This window comes from Martes martes (assembly GCF_963455335.1).
Source record: "Martes martes genome assembly, chromosome: 9".
Taxonomy (NCBI): Eukaryota; Metazoa; Chordata; class Mammalia; order Carnivora; family Mustelidae; genus Martes; species Martes martes.
Genome location: NC_137896.1, coordinates 57,903,410 through 57,927,866, shown reverse-complemented (window position 1 = coordinate 57,927,866; position 24,457 = coordinate 57,903,410). Strand labels below are relative to the sequence as shown.

At 46.9% G+C, this 24,457-nt stretch overlaps 1 protein-coding gene across 5 annotated transcripts in view; it reads left to right on the top strand.

The window, feature by feature from the left end:
- IL1R1 (interleukin 1 receptor type 1) overlaps positions 1-24,457 on the top strand; it is a 71,073-nt gene that overhangs the window by 27,441 nt on the left and 19,175 nt on the right. For 4 of the 5 annotated variants that reach the window (XM_080812907.1, XM_080812906.1, XM_080812909.1 and 1 more), the window contains 3 exons: positions 19,421-19,497; positions 21,041-21,132; positions 22,226-22,292. In XM_080812907.1, coding sequence (XP_080669033.1) covers positions 22,232-22,292 — 61 coding nt within the window. In that variant the 5' untranslated portion in view covers positions 19,421-19,497; positions 21,041-21,132; positions 22,226-22,231. Of the gene's footprint in view, positions 1-9,484; positions 9,613-19,420; positions 19,498-21,040; positions 21,133-22,225; positions 22,293-24,457 lie in introns of those variants that run through there. The other variant, XM_080812908.1, reaches the window with a different exon arrangement.

Sequence of the window (24,457 nt, the reverse complement as noted above, 5' to 3'; positions counted from 1 at the left end):
ATGGTATGATTTTATACATTACATAATGATCACCTTTACCTTCTGTCACCATGCAAAGTTACTACCATATTATAGACTATGTTCCTTGTGTTGTACCTTTCATCCTCATGACTTATTTATTTTAGGGGTGCCTGGGTGGCTCAGCCGGTTAAGCATCAGCTTTTGGCTCAGGTTGTGATCCCTGAGTCCTGAGATCAAGCCCTGCACTGGGATCCCTGTTCAGCAAGGAGTCTGCTTCTCTCTAGACTTATTTATTTTAAACTGGAAGTTGTACCTCTTTTTTTTTTTTCCAATTTTTTTTAAATTTATTTATTTGTTAGAGAGAGAGAGTGAGCACAGGCAGACAGAGTGGTAGGCAGAGGCAGAGAGAGAAGCAGGCTCCCTGCTTCAAGGAGCCAGATGTGGGACTCGATCCCAGGACGCTGGGATCATGACCTGAGCCGAAGGCAGCCGCTTAACCAACTGAGCCACTCAGGTGTCCCTGGAAGTTGTACCTCTTAATCCCCTTCACTTGTTTGCCTACCCCAAACCCCTCCCCTGCAACAACCACTGGTCTGTTCCCCATATCTATGAGTCTGTTTCTGTTTCATTTTGTTTTTTAGATTCCACACACAAGTGAAATCATATGGTATTTGTATTTCTCTAACTGACTTACTTCACTTAGTCTAATATCCTCTAGGTCCACTTACATTGCTGCAAATGGCAAGGTTATATTCATTTTTATGGCTGAGTAGTATTTCACTGTATGTATGTATGTGTGTTTATATACACACATATACCGTATACAGTATATGTGTGTGTATGTGTTTGTGTGTGTGTATTAGGATGCCTGGATGGCTCAGTTGATTAAGCATCTGACACTTGATTTCGACTCAGGTCATGATCTTAGGGTTGTGGGATCAAGCCCCACATCAGGCTCCATGCTGGATGTGGAGCCTGCTTGAGATTCTCTCTCCCTCTGTTCTCCTTTCTCTAAAATAAACAAATAAATAAATAGGCAGAAAAGTGTAAAATCCATGACCTCGGCATCCACTGTAACCAGAAAAAGAAACACAAATTACACGTAAAGCAAGCAGAAGATAATAAAGATCAAAGCAGAGAGCAATGAAATAGGAAACAGAAATACAATAGAGAAATCAATGACACCAAAAGCTGATGCTTTGAGGAGAGCAGTAAAATGGATAGATGTCTGGCTAGCATGATCAAGAATAAAAGAGAAGACAGAAATATAAATATCAGGGCTTAGGTAATATCTGTGCACTACACAATAAATATTAGAAAGATAATTATGCTAAGTGAAATAAGTCAATCAGAGAAAGACAATTATCATATGGTTTCACTCATATGTGGAATATAAGAAATAGCGTAGAGGATCACAGGGGAAGGGAGGGAAAACTGAATGGAAAGAAATCAGAGAGGAAAATGAACCACTGGAGACTCTTGACTCTGGGAAACAAACTGAAGGTTGCCGGAGGGATGGGGTCACTGGGTGATGGGCATTAAGGAGGGCACATGATGTGATGAGCACTGGATGTTATTTGCACCTGACGAATCATTGAACACTATATCTGAAACTAATGATGTACTATATTTTGGTTAATGGAACTTAAATTTAAAAAATAAATAAAAGGATAATGACAGAATATTAGGAATAAAATTATGCTGAAAGCATTGACACTTACATGAACTGGATAATTTCTTTGAAAGATGCAAACTACCAATCTCACTGAAGAAGAAACAGATGAAACAGATAGGCTCCTATCTATTAAAGAAATTGAATTTGTAGTTGAAAATCTTCCCAGAAAGAAAACTGCAGGCCCAAATAACTTCCCTGGCAAATTCTGTCAAACGCCTAAGGAAGAAATAATATCAATTCTGACAGACTTTTGCAGAAAATTGAAGAGGAATAAACATTTCCTGACTCATGAGTTCTCCCCAACTTTTTGAGGTTAGCATTACTTGGATATCAAAACCAGATAAGATATTACAAGAAAAAATAATTATAGACCAACATTCCTCAGGAAGAAAGACATAAAAATTCTCAACAAAAAATTCGTAAATCCATTCCAATGATATATAAAGATGCTAATACATCATGGCCAAGAAGGCTTTATCCCAGGAATGCCAAGTTGGCTTAACAATGGAAAGTCGATAAATATAATTTACTATATTAACCAAAAAATAATTTCTTATAAAAATTGTAAAAAAAATCATAAAAAACTGTAAAAACCAAAAAAGCAAAACCATGAAATGATCTCAACAGACACAGAAAAAGCATTTGACAAAATCCGACTTCTATTCCTGATAAAAATTCTCAGAAAATTAGGAATAGAAGTGTACCAGATAAAGGGCATCTAGGGAAGACCTACAGCTAACATCATAGACTGGAAGATTTCCCCTAAGATTAGGAATATGGCAAGAATGTCCACTTTCTTCACTTCTATTCAGTATGGTACTAAAGGATCTAGCTGGTGTGAAAAATCAAGAAATGAAATAAAAGCCACCCAGATTGGAAGAGAAGAAGTAAAACTGTCTTTATGTGCAGACAACATGGTGATTTACTTAGAAAATCCTATGAAATCAATAAAAAGCTACTAGAATAAATGAGTTTTGTGGATCACAAGATCAATATGCAAAAACCGGTTGGATTTCCATATACTAGTAATAAATAGTCAGGCATCGAAATTTAAAAGCCATACCCTTTACAATTGATAATATCATTATCAATATTATTGGCATCATTTTCATATCAGTAATATGAAAAACCTTGAGATAAATTGGAAAGAAGATGTGCAATCAGCATATGAGAGGGTAGCGACAGGGGTGCGGTTCTGCCCTTGAACCCACCGTGTGCCTGCACAGTTCTTGTCTGTGGTCTCTGCTCCCTGACTTGCCTGGCTTGGGTTTCTCTGCAGATGACATTTCAGTCTTTCCCAGTTGCTGCCTTTCCCTGAGGCCTCTATGTACCTACTTCACTACTTCCACACATAGAGCGGGGAAGGTGGAGAAAGTGCTCAATACTTTCTAAGCATTGTGTTTTATTCTCAACTTCCTCACCCTTTCCTGGGACAGCATAGGGAAAAACTCTCTTCCTAGGGCTTTTCTCTGCATTCAAAATCTTATGCACTTACGTTCCTCAGGCTCTTAGGAAAGCCTGGGCTCTGGCTGCCACCCACACTTCTCCTTGGGCACCTTCTCTGAGACTGTTTCTCTGTGTCATTATTTTGATGTCCAGATTGGGAAATCATCAAGTTATTTGACAAGCACACAGTTAATATGTCAAAGCAATAGGGCAAAGCACAGTAAATGATTTTTTCCTTAGAGAATAACAAAAAGGAATGAACGTAGTGTGGTAAGATTTTACAATGCTAACACAATTGTACTTTAAATCTTGGTCTCTCTCTCTCTTTTTAAACCAAAAAGTAATAAATATCCCGTTGCTGATTTTATGATCTTGTGACTGTGGACAATAGTGTTGTCTCTGCAAGAAATCATTGTGGGTGCAATAAAAGCTTGGGGTGACACTTACGATAAAAAAACTCCTCTGCATTCTCCTTTCACCTGGTCGGTTGACCACTTCCGACATTCAGGGTTGTATATGAACATTCTGGGGCAGGGGATGGAAATATCCACCCCTTCCCCAATACATGGTTCCTCTCCTTGAAGCTCTTGGGATATAGACACGAAAAAATTATGGGCAAGGCACATACTGATGAATATAAAGTACTTACAAAACATGAGCACTTAAATATAGAGAAAACATGTGATCTTGTATGACTTAGCTGAGCAATGAAAGGTAGACTGAATGATGACACGGTTGATCAGAAGGGAAGAGGAAGGTGTGAAGATTCTTTCTTGGGTATAGATTTAAAATGAGCAGATTGTTTATTTTGGGTGAAAACTAGTGCCCCAGAAAAGGACCTCTAGTCCAGAGGCCCTGAATTGTCTAGACTGTAGAGTAGCAACGTCCAATAGAACATTCTGCAGTGATGGAAATGTTCTATGGCTGTGCTGTCCAATACGGTAGTCACTAGTGATGTGTGGCTATTGAGCTCCTGAATTCTTAATTTTATTTAATTTTAAATAATTTAAATAGCTTCATGTTTCTGGAGGTCCCATATATTGGATAGCACAGATCTTCTGCGTTTACTTCTCCTGAGTTGTTCTATTTCTTGGAAAACCACTGAATAACAACACTGGAAACTAAATCTTCTTGCAGTTAGCAGTTGCTGAAAAATACAAGGTTATAGCTACTTCTTTTACTCAAAATACCATATTTAACCGTAAACCTGTTCGACTATCCCAAAACTCTCATTTTCCCTTTATTTGCTGGTGAGATAGTCACAATCACAATTTTCAGGAAGTCTGTAACTGGGCAGTGGTCAGACGTGATACTGGAGGAGGGAGGCTAGGTGTCATTTTCATTCAAAGAGAACTTGCATGCTCGACTAACTCTGTATGGTATAGTACAGGCCAACAGAGAGTTGTGATACATTCCTGAGTAGGGTCATTACTTTGCTTACCTATATTGTGTTACAAACTCAATGACTTAAAACAACAATGTACTGTTTTGTTTTTCATGGTTCTGGGATTGATGGGACTCAGCTGGGTGGTTCTCCTTTGGAGACTCTCCCATGGTGGGAGTTGGTTGTGGCTGTCATCTGGGGCTGCGGACTGGAGTGCCTCCATGTGACCTCCATGTGGTTTAGAATTTCTAATAGGATGGCAATCCCAGGAGACTAACACCACTTACCTGACAGCTTTGGGCACCAGGAGTGAGTGTTTCAAGAAACCTAAGAAGAAGCTGAAAGGTTTTTGATGATCTGGTCCCTGAAGTCCCAAAAACTCAGTTCCACCTCATTCTATTAGTTGATATTGGTTGAGTAAGGCAGTGAGCCCAGCCCAGATTCGAGGGAAGGGAAATCAGACTTCACTTCTTGATTGGCGAAGCAACGAATTTGCAGCCATCTTCCATCTACTACAGTGATCGTATTAAAAGCGAACCACTGAAAGAAAACAAATTGACAGTGATGTTTAGAAAGGATCAAAGAATTGAGAGGCCTCAACATGAAAATGGATTTTGGAAGGTGCTTGTGGAAAAGAGAAAGTGACAAAACACAGAGATGAGTTACCGGAAACTTGCAGAGAACCAAAGAGGGTGGAACCCTGTAGAAATACCAGGGAAAGCATTTAAGGCATCCAGTACTTTTGTTATGTTTAAAAATGAGTCTAAGGAAGGCAGGATTTTTGTTTTGTGTCTTGTATATGATTGAGGACAAAGGCTCTCAGATGATGTGGGAAGCTGGTCACAGCTGCCTTTTGGATGGTGATGGGTGGTTTGGTTACTGGTGCTTTGGCTTTTATGTGTTGAACCAATGATTGAATCAAGACCTGGCATAAGAAAGAGGCCACCCGTCTGGTTCCATTAGGTGCAGCTGTTCTTAGAAGCCACCGAGTCTATGGGTCTCTGCAGCTTGCTGTGCTGTTTCTGTGTTGTGAGCATGGAAAAAAACTAGGTGCAAGAAGCCTTTGGCGCATAGTTGCTTTCACTGAGTGACATTAAAGCTGCAATTAGGACAAGAAGTCGGCGTGACTGCCTGCCTGCCTCGTCCGTCTTTCTGTCCTCCTCTTATAAAGGAAGTTAAGTAACAGTTTACTGCCCAAGGCAATTTTATGATACTCTCAACTTTCTCCTCCACTCCCATCTCAAGTTCACAGGCTGCTTTCTGACTGGTAAAGGTCTTGCAAAATCGGAGGAATTTGAACGGGAAGACGATAAGAGAAACCCACAGCTAACTGCTTGGAGGAAGGGACAGGACTGAGCCAATTAAAACGAGAAGAGGCAGTAGTGGGAGGTACTATGAGACACAGATTGAAAAAGTGGTTATTTGGAGGTCAGGAGGTGGAAAATGTGTGAAAGGAACGCAAAATGAGGCTGTAGAAGGAAGTCCATGTAGGACAGTGGTTTTTAAATCTCTCTCAGGGAACACTGTGGTTCTGTGAGCAGTTACTGGCAGGTCTATAAATAACAAAAAAGAGGCGTAGCAAGAATCACAGAGGCCCTGTGTGCAAAGATGTAATTTTATTTTCCACAAACAGAAGTCAGCTTAGCCCACGGATCCTCATTTCCATCTCTAGCATCAGAAAAAAGAAAAAAAATCTTGCTAATTCAGAGTTGTTTAGTCTCCACTGGTACAAGACTCCATCTCCTCTTTGCAGAATCCTTCCTTCTCCCAACCCCTTTTGTCCTTCTGGACAGTCACTGGGGTTCTTTGGGGGTGGTGGAGGTGAAGGGCATGGGCTGCTCAGTGCTTGTCCTGCTATCTGGGGAGGGTCTCTGTCCATAGGTCATCCTCTGGACTTAATGACCCCAGCGGGGATCACACTTGCCCCAGTGTCCCCAGCTGCCAAGGCTGCTCTCGGCGTTGCCCTTCTTACCCCTTAGCAGCCCCTTTGGAGGCTCTGGGGACTGAAACACCCTGGGAGTGTTGCATCATCGTTTGTGGAACAGCCCGCCCTCAGGCCCAGGAAGCTCTATGGTCATAGCTGCCCCTTGGCACAGACCATTCTGGACATAGGGCTTTGCTATGGTGGTCCTGATGGACTGTGACATCCCTGACGGTGTCCAGGACTTTGTTTCTTGTGCACTATTAAATCTTCCTCTCAAAGAAGGGGATTTGAGCAGCTTGATGGGAGGGGCATATGAAATATGATCTCTTTTTTTAAAAGTAGGATCCATGGTGGTCCAGCGCAGAGTCCGAAGCGGGGCTTGAACTCATGACCCTGAGATCAAAACTTGAGTTGAGATCCGGACTCGGACACTTAACCGACGGAGCCATCCAGGTGCCCCCAAATCCCCAGGGAGATGGTCTCTCAAGAAAGGTGGTCTGCAGGTGGCCGTCAAGTGTTCCAAATGAGAGGAGTCTCAGAGGTGGGAAGGTAGTGAGGGAGACACACTCCAGATTGTGTCACAAGACTCTGGCTGTTATTTCCGTTTCTCAAACACAGTTGGCATCGCCTTCATGAAGGGCATGTCTCACACTGAGGTACACACTCTCATTCAGAGCATATGCATGTGACAGAACAGAGTTTAGAGGCGTGACAATCTCCACCTCACAAGTCTTCAGCTCTGGTATGCAGCAGGACAGGTGGACACATGAGCTACCTAGGAAACAAAGGGAAGAGGGAGTCAGGGAAAGTGGTTAGCATGGCTGAGGGAGGGAGGAGGTGAATTCAAGGTGCCAGATAGGACAGTGGTTATAGGTGAGAAGGGGAGGGCTTCAAAACCCATCCTCATATTAGAGGGGTGTTCGTCTTATCTGAGTCTAGGGGCCCATGTGTCTAGCAGGATAGTTGGGCTTGGGGCAGGTGGGAAGCATCAGAATATGAAGAAAAAAAAACAAGGAAAAGTATAATTTTAATTCCTACATGACTGCACAGATAAATCTTACTCTCGACTTGTAAACTGTTTAAAAACCTTCACTGTATAAATGGTGAGATGTGTTTATTTCACCAACAATGCTAGTGGTTGGTGAACTATCACCATCACGATGGGGCCTTGGGCTTAGAAGAACAGGTGTTCCCAACCCTGGCTGCACATTGGAATCACCTGGGAGGTTTTTTTTTTTTTTTTTAAGATTGCATTTATTTATTTGACACAGGGAGCGAGGTCACAAGTAGGCAGAGAGGCAGGCAGGGGTGGGGGGGGGGTAGCAGGCTCCCTGCTGAGCAGAGAGCCCAAATCGGGGCTTGATCCCGGGACCCTGAAATCATGACCTGAGCCAAAGGCAGAGGCTTAACCCACTGAGCCACCCAGCTGCCCCCACCTGGGAGTTTTAATAACACTGGCATTTGAGCCTCAGCCCCAGAGAGTTTCATGTGACTGATCTGGGAGTCAGGGGTACGGATATCTCTCCTGGTGATCCTAAGGTTTCAAGAACCACACTCTAAAAAGGAATCCTAAAGAGATGGGGCCATCTGATGAATTCTCACAATACCATTTTACTGGCGTAGAGTTGAGCCCGTTCCTTGGAGCAAGAGGAACCAGATGCAAACATTGGAACCAGATAAACTTTTTTTTTAAAAAGAGAAATTATCATCATTCCAGACCACAAGGCAGCATTAGGACTGATGAATTATTGCTGCTGTTTTCTTTATTTGGGCCAGCGCCTGCCCAGCCTGGAAGGGATATAGGAAGGGAGGGTGTCAGTTCTGTTAGGAAGGAAGCCATCATCATCTACTCAATGTCTCCTCAGAGGAGGATGGCTCATTAGGTCCTCAAAACAAATCAGGGTCCAGTCACTTGCCGGAGGCACAGAGTAGAAAGGGAAGAGCTACTTCCAAGCCCCTGGCTGTTGGGCTTAGACCCAAGCCAGCTACTCGGGTACTTCAGCCTCCTTCCCTCCGTGCACCAAGGTTCACACCTGGCCATTCATTGCATTCCTCTGAGTACCGATTCTCATGTGCAAAATGAGTGGATGAGAGTAAGTGGGTCTTAAGCTGAAAAGAATTACCTGGTCTGGCCAAGAATTCTGGTATCAAGACTGTACCACCTGGGGCGCCTGGGTGGCTCAGGGGGTTAAAGCCTCTGCCTTCAGCTCAGGTCACGATCCCAGGGTCCTGGGATCGAGTCCTGCATCAGGTTCTCTGCTCAAGAGGGAGCCTGCTTCCCCCTCTCTCTGCCTGCCTCTCTGCCTACTTGTGATCTCTCCCTCTGTCAAATAAAGAAATAAAATCTTAAAAAAAAAAAAAAAAGACTGTACCACCCGTAAACTCCTTTTTCACCTGGGCACATAATAATAACAAATAGCAAGGGACTCCTGTGTTGTATTAACCTTGAGCGGGTGCTGGTTTACAGTAGTAATTTATGTCACCTCCCCATGATATGGGTGCTGATACGATCCCTTTTCACAGAAGAAGAAACGGAGGTACCAAGAAGTTAGTGCGTAAGAAGCCAGGGTGAGGAGGGGGCCAGGCCTCAGGCTCCAGTGGCTGACCCCCCACTGTCTTTTCTCTGGCTGAAAAGTGTGGGACCTGAAAGCCCACTGGTGGGTCGGGAGCTCGATTCGCCCGCCTCATGCCCAGGGCCCCGCAGTTGGGTGGTAGCCAGGTTCCGATATCCAGGTGAGTCGCTCCAAGTCACTTCTTGTGGGATGACCGTCACTGCCCCGCGTGGGGCGGGGGCCCCGAACCCGCGAGGATGCGGGGGGCAGGGCGGCGTCCTTGGCTCTTGTGCTCCTTCGCGTAGGGCGCGGGGCACCCGGCCAGCACGCTCCCTCCCTGGCCCGGCCCGCCCCGGCGTCTCCGTCCGCCCCCGTCCGTCCCCGCCCGCGGCGCCCGAGCTGGAGCCCGAGCCGTAGCGCAGCAGGAGCCGCGCCCCGCAGTTCCCGGGCGGGAGGGCGGTGCGGTTCCTGCTCGTGCCCGCGCCCGGACCCGGGAGCCGACCCGGAGCGTGCGGCAGCGGCCGGGAGGGGCGGGAGCGCGGTCGGCCGGCGCCCCCAGGAGCCCCGGCATGTGACCGCCGTGCGCCCGCGCCCCGGAGCTCCCGAGCCCCTCGCCCAGCTCCCGGGGCGCTCGCGGCGCTGGGGTCGGGGCCGTCGGGGGCCCGCCCAGGTAAGAGGAATCTGCAGTGTGCCGGGCTGGCTGGCTGGCAGGGCAGACGGGGGAGGGGCGCGTGGTGGGGGGGGGGGTACCCGCCGTGGCTTTGACACCTTTCCCCTCCGCACCGACCGCGCAGAAAGCGTCCTTCCTCCGTCCCCGTTTCTTGTCGGTTTGTTGTGGAAGAAGGTGACGGCGGGGAAATCTGTGGGGATTTTGTTTGTTTGTATTCCTGTGTGAAGCCGGAATAAGGGTTGTTCAAATGCCTTTGGTGTGTGGCGGGGAGGGGGAGGGGGCTTGCGACGGTCCTGGAGGGTTGTTCCAGGGTGTGAGTGGGGGTGGGGGAAGTTAAGTAAATTGCTTCCAGGCATTTGAATCTGGCCAAGTTCAGCTGCTTTGGGAGTGTCCCTCTCAGGGATTTAGGCTCAGAGGGATCAGTCTGGTCAACAAGATTAGGGAAGAAGGGTCTACACAGTCGAGGAGGGTAACTTGTGGCGCCCCCTCCCTCCTCAGCCCCCTAGGGAAGGGCTGATGCTGGGTGTAGCTACAGACATGCAGAAGGCATTTATTCACAGCAGGCAGGGCCCATACTTCCCAGTTTATAAGACCCTTTACATTTCTCTTTTATCCCCCCAGCGGTCTTGTGAGAGACATGATATTATCACTTTCCTTTCACAGCAGAGTGAAGCAGAGGCTTACATAGGGTGACACTAACTTGGGGGACTGGCACCCAGAAGGAGAGTGAGCCCTTTGGACTCCAGACCTATGCCTGCTGCCTTCTGCCTCCTGGCATGATGGCTCCCGTGACCTACCAGGTCTTTCTCCTCTGTGCTGTTGAGGGTGCTCAGATTCCTGCCAGGGGCAGCTGTCCCCAGTGATTCCCACTGGCACAAGACGTTCCCCAGATGGGCATGTTCTGGGGGTTTTAGCTCCCCAGTCTAGGAACCAAGTAAGGGATGTCTCGGCCATGGATGCTGTGGAGAAAAGGTGAGCTGAGATCCATCCATCATTGGAAGGCGCTGGCCGGGTTACCCTGGCTTGTACCAGGCTTGTGGAAGGTGAATGTATCAAATGGAACTCCATGACTACTGGTGAACTGAGGAGAGCCAGGGGAGGAAGCTGGGGGCGGGGGTGGGGTGCTTGGAAACTTTGCAGCCCCTTTCCCACCCTGTTTACGTGCAGCTGTGGGCACCTTTTTCTCTCTTGACTGCTTTTAATTTCTGATTTAATATTCTATGTTCACATCCTGTATTGTGTTTTGGGCTAGACAAAAACGTGGGGCCTTTGGGATGGGATTTGATGAGTGAAGGGATAGGGAACCCCTTATTTATTTTCAGTCTTATTTGGCTAGCTGCCACTGTACTGTGTGTGGAGCATGATTTACACCTGTCCACCCTTGTGTAGCCTCCATGTGGTTCCAGAAAGGATGTTTGACCTTAATTCTCCATGTGACTTTCACACGGCTGAATTAAACCCCCCTTTTTATATACGCTCTATGCTTCTTGTGTGGGATAATGTGGCAAGGCTTTCTTTATGGATTTTTTTTTTAAATAATATCTTTTGAGTAATTCTTTTGCTGTTGGTGACACACTGTTCAATATTAGATCCACTAATTTATTTAACAAATGTTTACTGACTATCTCCTATTCCGGGTCGTATTCTAAGTAAGGAGGATAGAGCATTGAATAGGAGAGATGCAAATCCCTGCCCTCTAATGGCTATGAATCGTCTTGGTGAAGTCCGGGGACAACTGCAGTCTCTCTGCATAAGGAAGTTCTTTGAACTTTGCCTCTTTGAATGGGGTGTGGGCGCCCTGGCTGCCCACAGGCAGGACACCATTCAGTGTCTCCAGGGGAGAAGGCAGGAAGGTAACGGGTGCAGACATGGCGCCTGGGTTCCTGAGGATTGGCAGGGGGGCTGAGATATACTCTAGGGCCCAGTTGTGCACTTGGATGGGGAATGATGAAAAGCGTGTGCTAGAGACGCATGGGGGCGGGCAGGGGAGATGGGCGTCCACCTGGAAACAGGTAGAGATGTTGTCAGCAGAACGTCTTATTGATCAGCTTCAAAGCTGGACAGTTGCAGTGAAATTACCATAGCACAGAGGCTAGGGAGGTACAGAGCATCAGCTGCATATGGACCCACTGTGAACTTGCCAGCTGAAGGACAACAAGCATCAGGAGGCACTGGGTCTCACTGGCCATGGTCCAGCCCCATGATGTTCCCCATTGCTGCTGTGCACAGGAATTGGGTTTATGTTTTCCTTTCTTTGAGGTTTTGAGGTCATCACGCGGGCTTGCACGATCTGTGTTGTCAGCAGCTTTGTTCCTCGCTCCCTCCACCCTTGCCCTTGCCTGCTGTGACCCCAGGAAGTGTGCTGCAGCTTCAGGGCCATGCTCAGCACTTGGGAGCACTTGGGGGAGCCCTGGCCCCCCACTGATCTCACCAAGTGCTGAAAGGGGCTAGGGTTTCCAAAGGTCCCTGGTCACCTGCATACCTTTGAACTGGGCGCTGTCTCCTCTCCTCATACACGTGGCAGAGTAGCGGATTCTTTGTTTCTTTTTTCCATTCTTATCTGTTCCAGAAAGGATTTATAAGATGCCATGGGTTAAAAATCGGTTGAAAGAAAACCAAGAGTGGAGATGAAGTGGGCCTGCAGTGAGTCTAGAAATGTGTCACATGTAAACTTTCATGAAGTATAGATTTGCAGAGTTGCCAAGTGGGGTGGCAAATACAGAGGGAAGCCTGTTCCCTACCCTTGCCTGCACCTTAGCGGTGCCCGAGGCACTCTGATGAGAAATGGCAGGACTTGACCACAGAGCAAACAAACTAGCGTGTTGGGGGTGCGCCCAGACACCGGTGTTTTTAAAACCCCCAGGTGGTTCTGATGTGTAGCCAGTGTGGATGACACTGATGTACTTTCCTGCCAGCTGTAGGAGAGGGGAGACCTGGTGGGGCACAGCCATCTGTGTCTTCAAGATGTAAAGAAAGTGCTCAGAAATAAAAGAATTCCTGGGATGGAGAAAAGTGGGACCTTTCCCCTGCAGGTCCCCGTTCAGGAGGAGCGATCTTAGGCTGTCTCTTGAAATGATTCTCCATTGTCAGTGCAGTTGGGTAACCGAGTTTCAGCTGGACTTAGGATGCTGGTAGGAGGTGGGGGAGGTTGACCTGTGCACCCCGAGTTCTGCACATGCAGCTTCCCAAATCAGAGAACATTAAGGACCCCAACAGATACAGCCTATGACTCCTGACATGCTGTCACTTTGACCAGTGCTTCTCGACTAGTTCAGAATCCCTTGCCCCCTTTAATGCAAATATTTACAATTCTGAAATGATATAAGAAAACTTACCCGTAATGGAATTTCCAACTAGTTAGTATAATAGCTAGATGTAAAGAATCACTGTGTGGATGGGTGCTTGCGCAGAGCCAAACTAGAACCCAGCGAAGCCACTTAATGTATTATGGAGACTAGACTACAGGGTCACAGGGGATGGCTCCAAGTGTGGTCCGGAACAGAGGCATCCTGGTGGGGATCCACGTACCCCTGAATGATGAATGATTTTGCTCAAGGTCTAAGGTCTAAATGGTAGTCAAAGCCAGTTTCCTCTCTGTTTTCACAGTAATCACATTCCTGGAAAATTCAGTATGTCTGAAATGTGTGCCCACAATGTATCTTCTGTGTAAGTGTAGGATAGAATTAGGCACTGGGCTCTCCAAATGGTAAATGATGTGCATGGCTTGGAGGTTGTGCAGGATAAGAGACAGTCTTTACTTTGCGGAACTGCCCTGTGTTGTTCTGGAAGTGACTCTACCACTCGGTTCTCCGTTGTGATCACCCCAAGTGTCCCCTTCTCCATACTTTCAAAAATGCTCCCTTAGCAGACATACCAGCCTCTTTGAGAACCAAGGGTTTCCCTCTCATCACTTGGTAGTAAGTGATTAAAGCCCTAATGTCACTTTGCACCCTAACATAGCAGGGTGCAGATGGGGTGGAAGCCAGCCATCCAGAGTGACTCATGTTGACAGTTACGGGGTCCTATTGGTGGTGATAGAAATCAGGATGGTGGGGCTATGTGCTGTGAAGTGTGGCTAGTAAGGGACACAAAGGAACTTTGGGGGAGGATAGAAATGGTCTGTATCTTGATGGAGTACTCCTGGGGTATACAGTTGTTACAGTTAATGGAATTCTCCACAGGTATACTATATTCCTGGGGTAGACAGTTGTCACAGTAAATGGAATTCTACATGGGTATACCGTATTCCCAGGGTATACAGTTGTCATCGTTAGTGGAATTCTACACGGGTATACCATATTCCCGGGGTATACAGTTGTCATGGTTAATGGAATTCTACATGGGTATACGGTATTCCTGGGGTATATAGCTGTCACGGTTAATGGAATTCTACACTTAAGACTTACTGTGTGTTTCACTGTATGCATATTATAGTTTGGTAAAAAAAAAACAAAACCCAAGAGGAGTGAAGACAGAGAAAAATCCATGTAGAGAATGTCTAGTCTCCCGTGACGTCCTGTAACAATCACTTTGAGAAACAGAACTATTGTGGTGGGCGGTGCTTGGGGACAAGCCCTGGGAGGCAGGATTCAGGCACGGAGGCTTTGGCAAGTGGAATGGGAGCTGTGCCGGAGGGCTAACAGGGTCAGGCAAATGACTTGAGAGGAGACAAGGGCTGACAGAGCAAAGCCTTTCCAGTTGCTGGGTCTGGTTGCTGTGGTCCAGGAGCACAGGTTCATTGTGGAGAAATGGACACTGTGTGAAAATTCAGTCCAGCCATCAAGAGGCCCTGGTCTGGCCATTCCTGTCCTTCTGTGCCTTATTCTTCCCTTTTCTGTTAAAACCCACGTGAAATCACATCTGGTGGCTCCATGCCTTGTCCTAGCTGAACAACTTGGACAGCCTAGCGAAACCTAAAAGTCTCTGTGACTATTTTCCCTTTCTCTCCATATCCCTGTGCGTGATAGCCTTTGATGATTACAGAACTTTCCTTGCTCATTTGTGTGAGTAAATAAGCCATATGAATCTGCTGTGAGCCACGCATTTGGATTTTCTGATAGGAAGATGGCCAGAATTTCAGTGTTCCTCAGACCTTCTGGGATGATGAGTGTTTCTATTGCCTCCATCATGGGTGTGGTTTTGTTTGCTCATAATTCTGTAGAACGCTTTCTCTGGGGGAAAATCAGGGATAGCCACGCTGAATGAATGCACAATAGGGTTTTAGGATGTCTGTGTATGGTGGGGTATGTGTCGCTCTTCTCCGCATAACAGAAATGGTTCTGTTATACTGTGGTGACTCCCAGAGTCCTTGGTGTCCACATTCTTGTCTCCTTCCTGTCTTGAGTGTGGGACCATCTTGGGGGGCCTCCTTGGTCTTAGGGCGAGGTTGCTCTGTCTGGCCCCATGGGTGTGACGTTGTGTGGCCCTCATGGTTCCATTTCCCATGACTCGGACCAGGTAGAGATGAATGTTGTCTATGCAGGACAGTGCCTCCCAGATTTTACCAGCAAAGGACTCCTCTTGAGAAATGAAAAGTAGATGCTCAGTCTAGCTCTCTAAAGTGGCTCCCTCAAGGGCCATTTCTTTGATGACTCATACTTTAGCTCTGGCAGATTTTTCTTTCCATTTCAGAATATAGCTGTGTTTTCTCTAATATAAAAATGACTCTGCCCAGAAAATCCTTGAGTCAAATCAGTATCCCAGGAAGTTAGATTCCGAGTTCCCTGGCTGTCTACAGCTTCTTGGGGATTTGCAGGTTCTAGATTAAGAAACAGGGACTTAAAAAAAAAAAAAAAAAGAAACAGGGACTTGTGTAAGCCCAGAATTCTAAAGAATTTTCCACAATCACGTGGTTCTGTGGCTTTATGAGTAAGTTCCTTTACACATCTTGTCTTGAAAACTGACATTTTTGGTCTTAACAAAACTGGAGACTGTAATTGCTGTTTGAGTCCTTATAACAGGTGAAGATCATAATTATAGGCTTGATTTTTAATACCATGCCCCATTCCCCATATGTGTTCATGATGGTTCTCAGCAGCACATGGAGATTGTGACAATTTGTGAGCTGAAGAACCTGCTTTCCTCTTTGCTTCTTTCAGGGACTGTCCACAGGCCCTTCCCAGTTACAGTCAATTAGTCAGAGCCCGATTCTCTATTTCTCTGTTGTGTCAAATATCCATATATACACACGTCGAATAATGCGTGGGATGAGAAGTCGTATTAAACGATGCTGTGTATGTATTTGTCAGGCACTCAGTGTGACGAGTGAGCTGGTAGGAGGTGGAAATATGGAAAGTACCAGTAGGATTTCTGTTTAAATTTCAGATGTAGGGCCCTTTGGGTCTCCAGAAGGAGGAAGGGTAGGAGGCTTTTGCTGGTGTCGTCTCTTTCTTCTTGGGTTTCTACAGAGGTGTGGCTCCTACAGAACTACCCTTAGAGCCACATAAGAGAGGTCCCATGCAGGCCCCGTACTTTGGAGGGTCCTGCGCTGCTTCTCAGCTGGCTTCGGGCCTCAGCATGTCCAGGAGTCTGTGGGGCTAAAAGAATGTGCCTCCTTGGAGCATGTGCACACCAGCATGGCCATAACGCAGGCACCTGGGACCCGGGAGATTCATTGTCCAAACAGCCTGGGCAGAGCACACACACAGGTCTCTTCCCCTATGGACTCGCAGCCACCATGCCTCCCTGGTCTGCTGAGTGGCCCGGGCTGTACAGGTTGGGGGAGGGTAGATTTGGATGTGAGGACTGGGATGTCTACCCCTATGCACTCTCAGGGCACCTCATGATATGTGACGGAGCTGGGGGGCCATCTAGGGAGTCCATCTGGGAGGCTGATGTGGACAGGAAAAGCACAAGCCACGTGGGGGACTCATCTGTGCAGATGCTGTGTGGGACAGCACAGCCTGCTTCCAGAACCTCGTCCCCGCCGCCCCCCTCCCAGAGGTGGACCCACAGGGGGCATGTGTCTTCATGAGATCTGGGGTGTGTCTGATGCGTGTCGCCTCTGTCGTGTGCCTAGCTTCTGGCCTGGCAGGCAAGACACACAATGTGGGGGAATTCCTCAGGAATAAGAAGGAAATTCCTCAAGGTTGTGGGAAAATTCTTCAGGAATAAGAAGGCGTTAATAGAGGAAGGCACCCCTTCCCTCTGCACCGGAGCCCCTGGGCCTTGTGGAAGCCTTGTGGGTTCTGGCGGCTGTCCCTCCATCCCCCAGCTGTCACTTTCACTATGTCTGTGCAGGGTATGGAGTTCCTCGCAGACGGACAGGACAGCCCTAGGAGATGAGCGGATCTTCTGCTGGGGGCCTGTGCGCTCGTCGTTAACCCTTACACCCCATCTCTGCTTCTGTAGTTGAGTGCCTGCTGGAGTCGGCCGTCCTCCGGTCTCATTTCCACTTTTCTCTCTAACAAACAAGAGGCTTCGCACATATCTGCCGTGTGCCACAGAGCCGTGGTGTGTACTGGTTTCTAAATACATTATGATCACAAAGAGCGAGGGGAGCTGTACTCCGGAAGTTCATGATGGATCACTTTTTTGCGTGATGGTCATAGAAAGCTCTGCTTCCTGTTTTCCACTTGCATGGGAATGGACCAGGCTGCTGGGGGCAGCAGAGTGACCAGCCAGGGCCCCCTGTCATGCTGGGGCCCGGTCTGGCGTCAGTACCTCGGTGTTCCCCCCCGCCCCCATCCAGACCCCTGCACCCCCGCTGAAATCGGCTGTGGAGGGGATGGTAGGCAGGGTGGAAAGTTTCATGTGTAATACAAATGTCACTGCCTGGAAGGGTAGGAAAGGAGCCATGTGTTAATTTATTGGGAGCATTAATCCTTCTCTCTTCCTTCATCCTTTTATTTTATGTGGAAAATTCCTCTGAACAATAAATAACACAATAGAATAGATCTGTGACTTTTTTATTGTCAGTACTTTCTAAAAATATATTTTGAATTTTATCTGTAAACCGATTTCAAAAATCACAGCAGGTTTTGCCCAGTTGCCTCTGGACAGGGGAGGTTGACTTAGCCAGTATCCCGTCTGGAGGGAATTGTGCCCAGTGTCTGGTCCTGCTCCTTCTGCTCGCCCTTAGCGTCCTCCCTGGCTTCCTGGCTGTGCAGCCTTTGTGTCACCTTCCTTTTCCAGTGTGGTTCCCAGCCTCATAATGCTTCCCCTAGCATTTCTCTTCTCTGACTCACCCTCAGTACCTGTATTCCAACCTTTCTCCCCCTTGATTCGAGGCCAGGTTTTCCTCCCTGTGTAGTCTAATGTGAACACGTTGGGTAGATGAATCTCTCTCTCCCTCCCTTCCTCGCTTCCTTCCTGAGCTCTTACTACAATGCAAGATGAGTAGGATGGGGCCCTCTTCACAGGAGTATGGGAGAGGGAGAGACAGTCTTCTCTGTACCTTTCTCTCCTGGCCCAGGTAGGGAAGGGCAGCCACCAGGGGAGCCCTGGATCCCAGAGCCAGAGGCCTGAGGCACCAAGTGCCCTGGGTCAGGGGGAACTTATGCGACTTGGTGTTCCTGGTTGTGGAGGAAGGGGGCGTCTACCGGGACCCCTGGGAGAAACCTTACATCAGAATCGGCTCAGAGCTGGTGGGAAGTCACAGAAGAAGTGGGCGGACTGGGAAGATTAGAACCAAGTGACAGGCCTGGGGAGGCCTGTGGAGACACCACGGAGGGAGGAGGGCAGATGGCAAGGAGCAGAAGCCATGAACCAATAGCAGAGGATGGAGAGAAGAGACGGTGACTATAAAAGTACTTTTAAAGACTTTCGGGGCAAAGAGGAAGAGGGAAAGTGAAGTGGTTTGGGGGACTTGGGAATTCAAGTCTGCAAGAGGTTTCCTAGACTTTCCAAATCAATTCATTCCTCTTGCCCATCCTTCTCCCCCTCCTTACCCTGTTCATTTCTCTGACGCTCTCCCTATAGGTCCCCCCATGCTGTGCTCATTTCTGGGCCACACTGATGGAGGTGGGGAGGGCACTGTGCTTCGGACAGCGGATGGGAAGATCAGGGAGTCTTTGATTTTGTGTTACGATTCATGTGGATAAGCCTCTGTGCCTCTGACCCCTTAATGTGATGCTGTGCACCTTCCCATAAACCTAACATGAATGGTCAGGTGCTGCTTAGTCCATTTAATCTAAGCGGAGTGTTTGGTGCTGCATTAGTCAGGCTGTTTTATGGATCGGACATGAAAAGGCCTTATGCTTCAGCCTGACCAGTGTTGCAAAGGCCTGAGGAAATCAGTCAGACCTGAAGCAAATACCAGACTCTGAAATATCCCAAGTAAACGTAAAAACCAGGGAATGGATGGTGGAATGCCTGTAGGGCACATCACAGTTCAGCTTTTCGGGAAGTTCTTTCAGATTCTGTCATTGGGAATGCAGGTGTATCGATAGCTTGCTAGAAGGAAGCCTGAGGATGCATAGTGTGCCTGTCCTTAAAAAGGGCCTGTTCATGTTCTCCCTGGCACCTGGTTCATTCTCTGAGCTCTCTTCTCCCAGAGCATAAAGTGGCAAGGTGCCCATAGGTGGTACCACCCTTCTGCCTCCCTGGGCCAGCTAAGTGCCAGGTTTCGTGTGGTTATTCCAAGAGAGGTGGTGGTTGTCAACCTCTGGGTATCCCTCACCCCCCGCCCCTCAATTTTCTGAAACCATTGTCTCAGAGGACTGTGGAGCGTGGTGCCTTTTAAACATGCTGACTCATTTTTGTCAGTTTGTTTTGGTTGTTTTGGACACTTCTTAAGGTCTGGGCAGCGGTCGGCACCTAGAAGCTCCCTCACTGCAGCTCACACTGGTGTGCGTGCTTCCTTCCCCAGGTAGAGTCGCCCCTCGAGGATGTTGACTCCTTGGTGAGAAGCAGGACCACTTCACACAAGGAAGAGCCGTCTCCAAGGTAACGGTTGCTTCCCCCCACAGCGGGCCTGCCAGCTGTTTCCCATAGAGGGCTGGAGTCTCCGGCCTCAGCTTCAGGTGATCCTGGCGTGTCTCTCAAGGTGCACAGAACGTTCTGTTTGTCCACCCACATTCCTCTGGGACAACTCCGTGGTTTTATCTGATTTCTGAAGGGGTCTGTAACCCCACTGAGGGCCACTGATCACCCACTTTCCGGGGTCACTTACCAATCACTAAGGTTAGGACCGGTGTGCTGATGGCTCCCAGCACATTGTGTGTGCTGTCCAGTTCCAGCACATTCCAGGCCCTGTGTCCATGTCACTCAGCTTTCAGCGGACACTCGGAGTCTCTGTTTTTGTTGGAGGCGACATTGCTGGCTAGCCCCAGCAGACCCAGGCCCAGTGGTGCTGTGAGCGACATCATTTGGGCCTCTCTTCGTACTGTCTGTGCGTTCTAGAACCTGTCCCTCTTACCTGGCCCAGCCCTCACTGGTCCCCACCTGAGTGAATCAGGGCTGGTGCATCCCAGACCCCCTCTGTCACCCCTCCTTTCGCAGGCCTCTGAGCAATTCTCAGATCCACCCCCTTTCTGTCTGTCCTTCACTGCTGGCTGGCTCAGGCCACATCCACTCTCATGTGGACACCCCCTCACAGCTGCCTGCTCTCTACAACTACCCTCTAGTCTCCGGTTTATATTCCACACAGGTGCCAAGATCTCTATGAAATCTGATTGTACACCACCCTGTAGTTTAACACCTTTAAGTAAGTCTCTTTTTTGCCACCTGCGAATTGCAGTCCCAACTCTAAGCCGGGCTCTGTGTTCTGGGCACTGTCAGCCTCCCCAGCTTTGCTTCTTGGCTTCCCACCTTTGGTTTATGCTCCAGAAGTAGATGTGCTCCCCACCACCTCCTGAGGTTCAGGTAACCCCTTCCAGGAGCCCTCCTCCAGGCTGAGTTAGGGCCCTGGGCATTGTTCTCCCCAGAGACACCTCTGCATCATTGGATAACTCTGTGGCCCTGCCCGCTTTCTCCGCTGGCTGATGAGCTCCTTGAGCCAGACCCTGGTCATCATTCCTGTGTGTTCCCAGGGCCACGTGTAGCTGCAGGCATGCAGTAGATATCCAGCATACAATTGCTGAATTCAGCAGTGACCGAATGAAGGGATGAATGGATGACTGGAAACACTTCACCAAAGCTTGTATTTGTCATCAGCACGGGGGTGGTTATGATAGCTTACATTTGAGGGTGACCATTTGCCCAACGGTTCAGTGCCCCTCACAGGTGACAACCATTGCCCTCAGCAGCTGTCAACCACAAATACTGCTCATGTCATCCCTGTCTCGTGAAATGGGGAATGGAAGCATTGACCAGAGGATGGAGGGATGTCGGGGGAAGGGGGTGTGTGGGACGCAACTGTGATCACATAGGGCTTATGCCTAAATGGTGGCCATCTTGAAGAGTGGTTTCTTGCTTTATTTTTTTATTTCGTTAATTATTATTATTGTTTTTTTTGTTGTTGTTTGTTTGTTTTTGTCTCTGGCTCTAGCACTCTGCCTTCAAAGAGCACAACACAGATGCTGTTGAGAGACTTCCTCACCTGGCCAGCCTTTCAACTATTGGCAGTGCAAGTCTAGTCAGGTTTGGCATCATCCTTGAAACTTCTGTGTTGTGTGGGGGGCCTAGTGGGGTTTGTGGTAATTTTTGTCAGGAGCACGGTTCGCTTAGTCTCGGGTGCATCTTTACGTCCCTCACTTTCACTGTCCGTCCTTGGACATATGACTCTTAACCCCATCTCATGGCCTAGAGCTGACCCCCTTGCCCTAAGGTTCTGGGGACTGATAGGGATTCAGAAAGTCCCCTGTTGAGAGGAAGGGGCTGCTCTCTCCCCTGGTTTTTCTCAGAACAGTTCTGGGGCAGGCGAAGCAAAACTTGGACCCAGGGGGTTTGGCTTCCGTGTTCCACTATCGGAGTGGGAATGGCTCAGTGATGATCTGACTGCCCCCTCACTGGTACATATGAGGGAACTGAGGCCCAGGGAGCCATTGTGTCTAACACCACACTGCCCTGCGGTGGCAGGCCATTAGCCTTGGACTTGTATGAATCAGCATTTTCCCACAATTAATTCAGAATTATATCTCAAGATATAATCTGTATAAAACTCACCCAGCACCTTCTGCTTCTTCTCCCCTGCTTAGTAATCAAACAAGTCCGATCTTGTAATCGCACGAACTGAACTAACCGCTGGCACTGGTCACTTAGTTTCCTGATAATTACATTCTTTCAGATAACTAACACCAGCAGTTGATTGGCCTGGAACCGGCCACTGGGAAATATTTTAACCCTTTATTTTCTGCCTCTCCTTCATGGAGCCTTAAAACACATACCCACACAGTTACAGAAAGAGCTAATAAGCCGGGTTGCTAGACTTCTTTCTTTAATAATCTAAATATAGTTTAGAAGTAAATATAATCAGTTAATCTGGGCAAACTTGGGGGAAGGCCGGTTTATGTGAATAAAATGTCAGAATTACAGAATACTTAAGGAATGCAGTCCTCCTGCTGTGAGGTAGGTCCAGAAGCAGGATCACATTGATGCAGGGAGACTAATAACCCATCATCATGACTTAAGGATAAGGGTGGAAGTAGGTGGGAGTTAGTTTATATGGTTTTAGAGATTTTTCTGGAACAGTACATTTTAATTTTTGTTTCACATGCATTCCTCTCTTTTTCAGGAGAATATGAAAGTGTTACTCAGGCTTGTTTGTTTTACAGCTGTACTGATTTCTTCTCTGGAAGCTGGTAAGTTAAGCATTTCCTCATTTTCTGGTCTGCTGAGAAGCCCTATTATTTAGAATACATGAAGTATCTTCCCTGACAGAGTCAGTTTTTTTCTCCTCACCTGTTTCTTTTGAATCCCAGAACAGAGAGCCTCCTGATCGCAGAAATGTACTGTACATTCTCTCACTCGTGGTTTGGGAAATTGGGGCACAGTGAGGCTAAGAGCCCAAGCTCACATAACTAGAGTCAGAGCAGCAGCTAAGATCCAGGCCTCCAATGTGAGGGCCAGGCCTTCTCCAACTTTGTTGCCAATTGAGGAGTGTGATGGGAGATCCTGGCTTTCATTCAGAAGAGGTATTAAATGCAGTCATTAGGAACCCACAGCTGAGAAACATCCAGAGACATCTGGATGTCTCCATCCAGTTTCTTTGTTTTTGTTTTTAGCTTTTTTGTTTATTTATTTTTTTTTTTAGTCTGGCTTGCTTCTGTCAGCATAATTATTTTGAGATCTGTTCATATTGTATAAATGGACAGATATTATTTTATTACATAGTAGTTGTCTATTGTATGGGTATATCACCGTTCATTTATCCACTCACATTTGATGGACATTTCAGCTATTTCTGGTTCTTGACTATTCAGAGTAAAGGTACTATGAAAGTTAGCACTCAGGTCTTTGAGTGGACATATTTTTTCATTCCTCTTAGGTCAATACCTGAGAGGGGGATGGCTGGGTCATATGGTAGGCTTATGTGAAACTTTTTAAGAACCTACTAAAGTGTCTTCCAAGCAGTCTTACCATTTTATATGGTCACCAGCAGTAAATGAAATTTCCATATCTCACCAACACCTGATATTGTCCACCTTTTCGATTTTAATACTGAAAGGAGTAATAGCTGTTTGTAATTTTAATTTCCATTTCTTGCTAATGATAATGAACTTCTTTTCATGTGCTTTTTTGCCGTCCATATATCATAATTCACCTTATCTCCTTTGTCTGGTTTATGCTAATAGCTTGTCTTTTCTAAAATAACTGCTCTCAGGCTTATGGTATCCATCTTTAACTTACTGCTGTCTACTTTCAAGTGATACTATACTATTTCACATAACTATAGAAAACTTAGAACAATACACGTCCACTTCTCCCTTCTTGAGCTTTGTCAGATTGTTCCTATATGTTTTATTTCTCTATATGTTAAAAATCTCACAATACTTTTAAAATTTTTTACTTTAAACATTCAGTTATCTTTAAAGAGATTTAATAATGCTATGGCTTGAGGTTCACTAATCTTTTTTTCTGTAGTGTCAAATCTGCCATTAATCATATCCTATGTATTTTTTAAGTCAACTTTATAGTTTTCATCACTAGAAATTCAAGTTTTAAAAAAATCTCTTTTATGTCTCTACTCAACATCTTTGATCTAGTATCTTGAAGAAATGGAACACAGTGGCAATAACTATTTTAATCTATTGATTCTGTGATCTGTATTACTTCCAGGTCAGTTTTGATTGATTACTTTCCTCTTTTTTTTTTTTTGAAAGATTTTATTTATATATTTGAGAGAGAGAGAGCATGAGCACAAGTGAGGGAAGGGATGGAGAGAGAGGGAGAAGCAGACTCCCAGCTGAGCAGGGAGCCTGATGCTGGGCTGGATCCCAGGACCCTGAGATCATGACCTGAGCCAAAGGCAGACGCTTAACTGACTGAACCACCCAGGCGCCCTGGTGATTTTCTTCCCATCATTGATTGTATTGTCCCACTTCTTTGTACACCTCATAATTTTTGATTGAATGTTACACACTATAGATTTTACCATTTTGGGTTCTGGGTGTTTTCGTATTACTAAAAATGTTCTTGAACCATTCTGCTACAGGGTTGTTACTTGGAAATAGTTGATCTTTTCAGGTTTTGCTTTTAAGCTTCATTAGTCAAGATCAGAAAAAGTCTTAGGCCTAATTTGCTCCATCTACAGGGTTAAAACCCTCTGGGTTCTCTACCTGGTGTTCCATGAGCCATGAGGTTTTCCATTCCAGCTGCTGAGAACAGCAGTATGTGGTCCAGTGGCTATTCACTCCAGTCCTTTTGGCAATCTTCACTCTGACCTTGGGTAGTTCCTTATGTGCTTATACTAATTGGTACTCAGCTGAAACCTTGAGGGAGACTGTACAGATCTCCAAAACCCTCC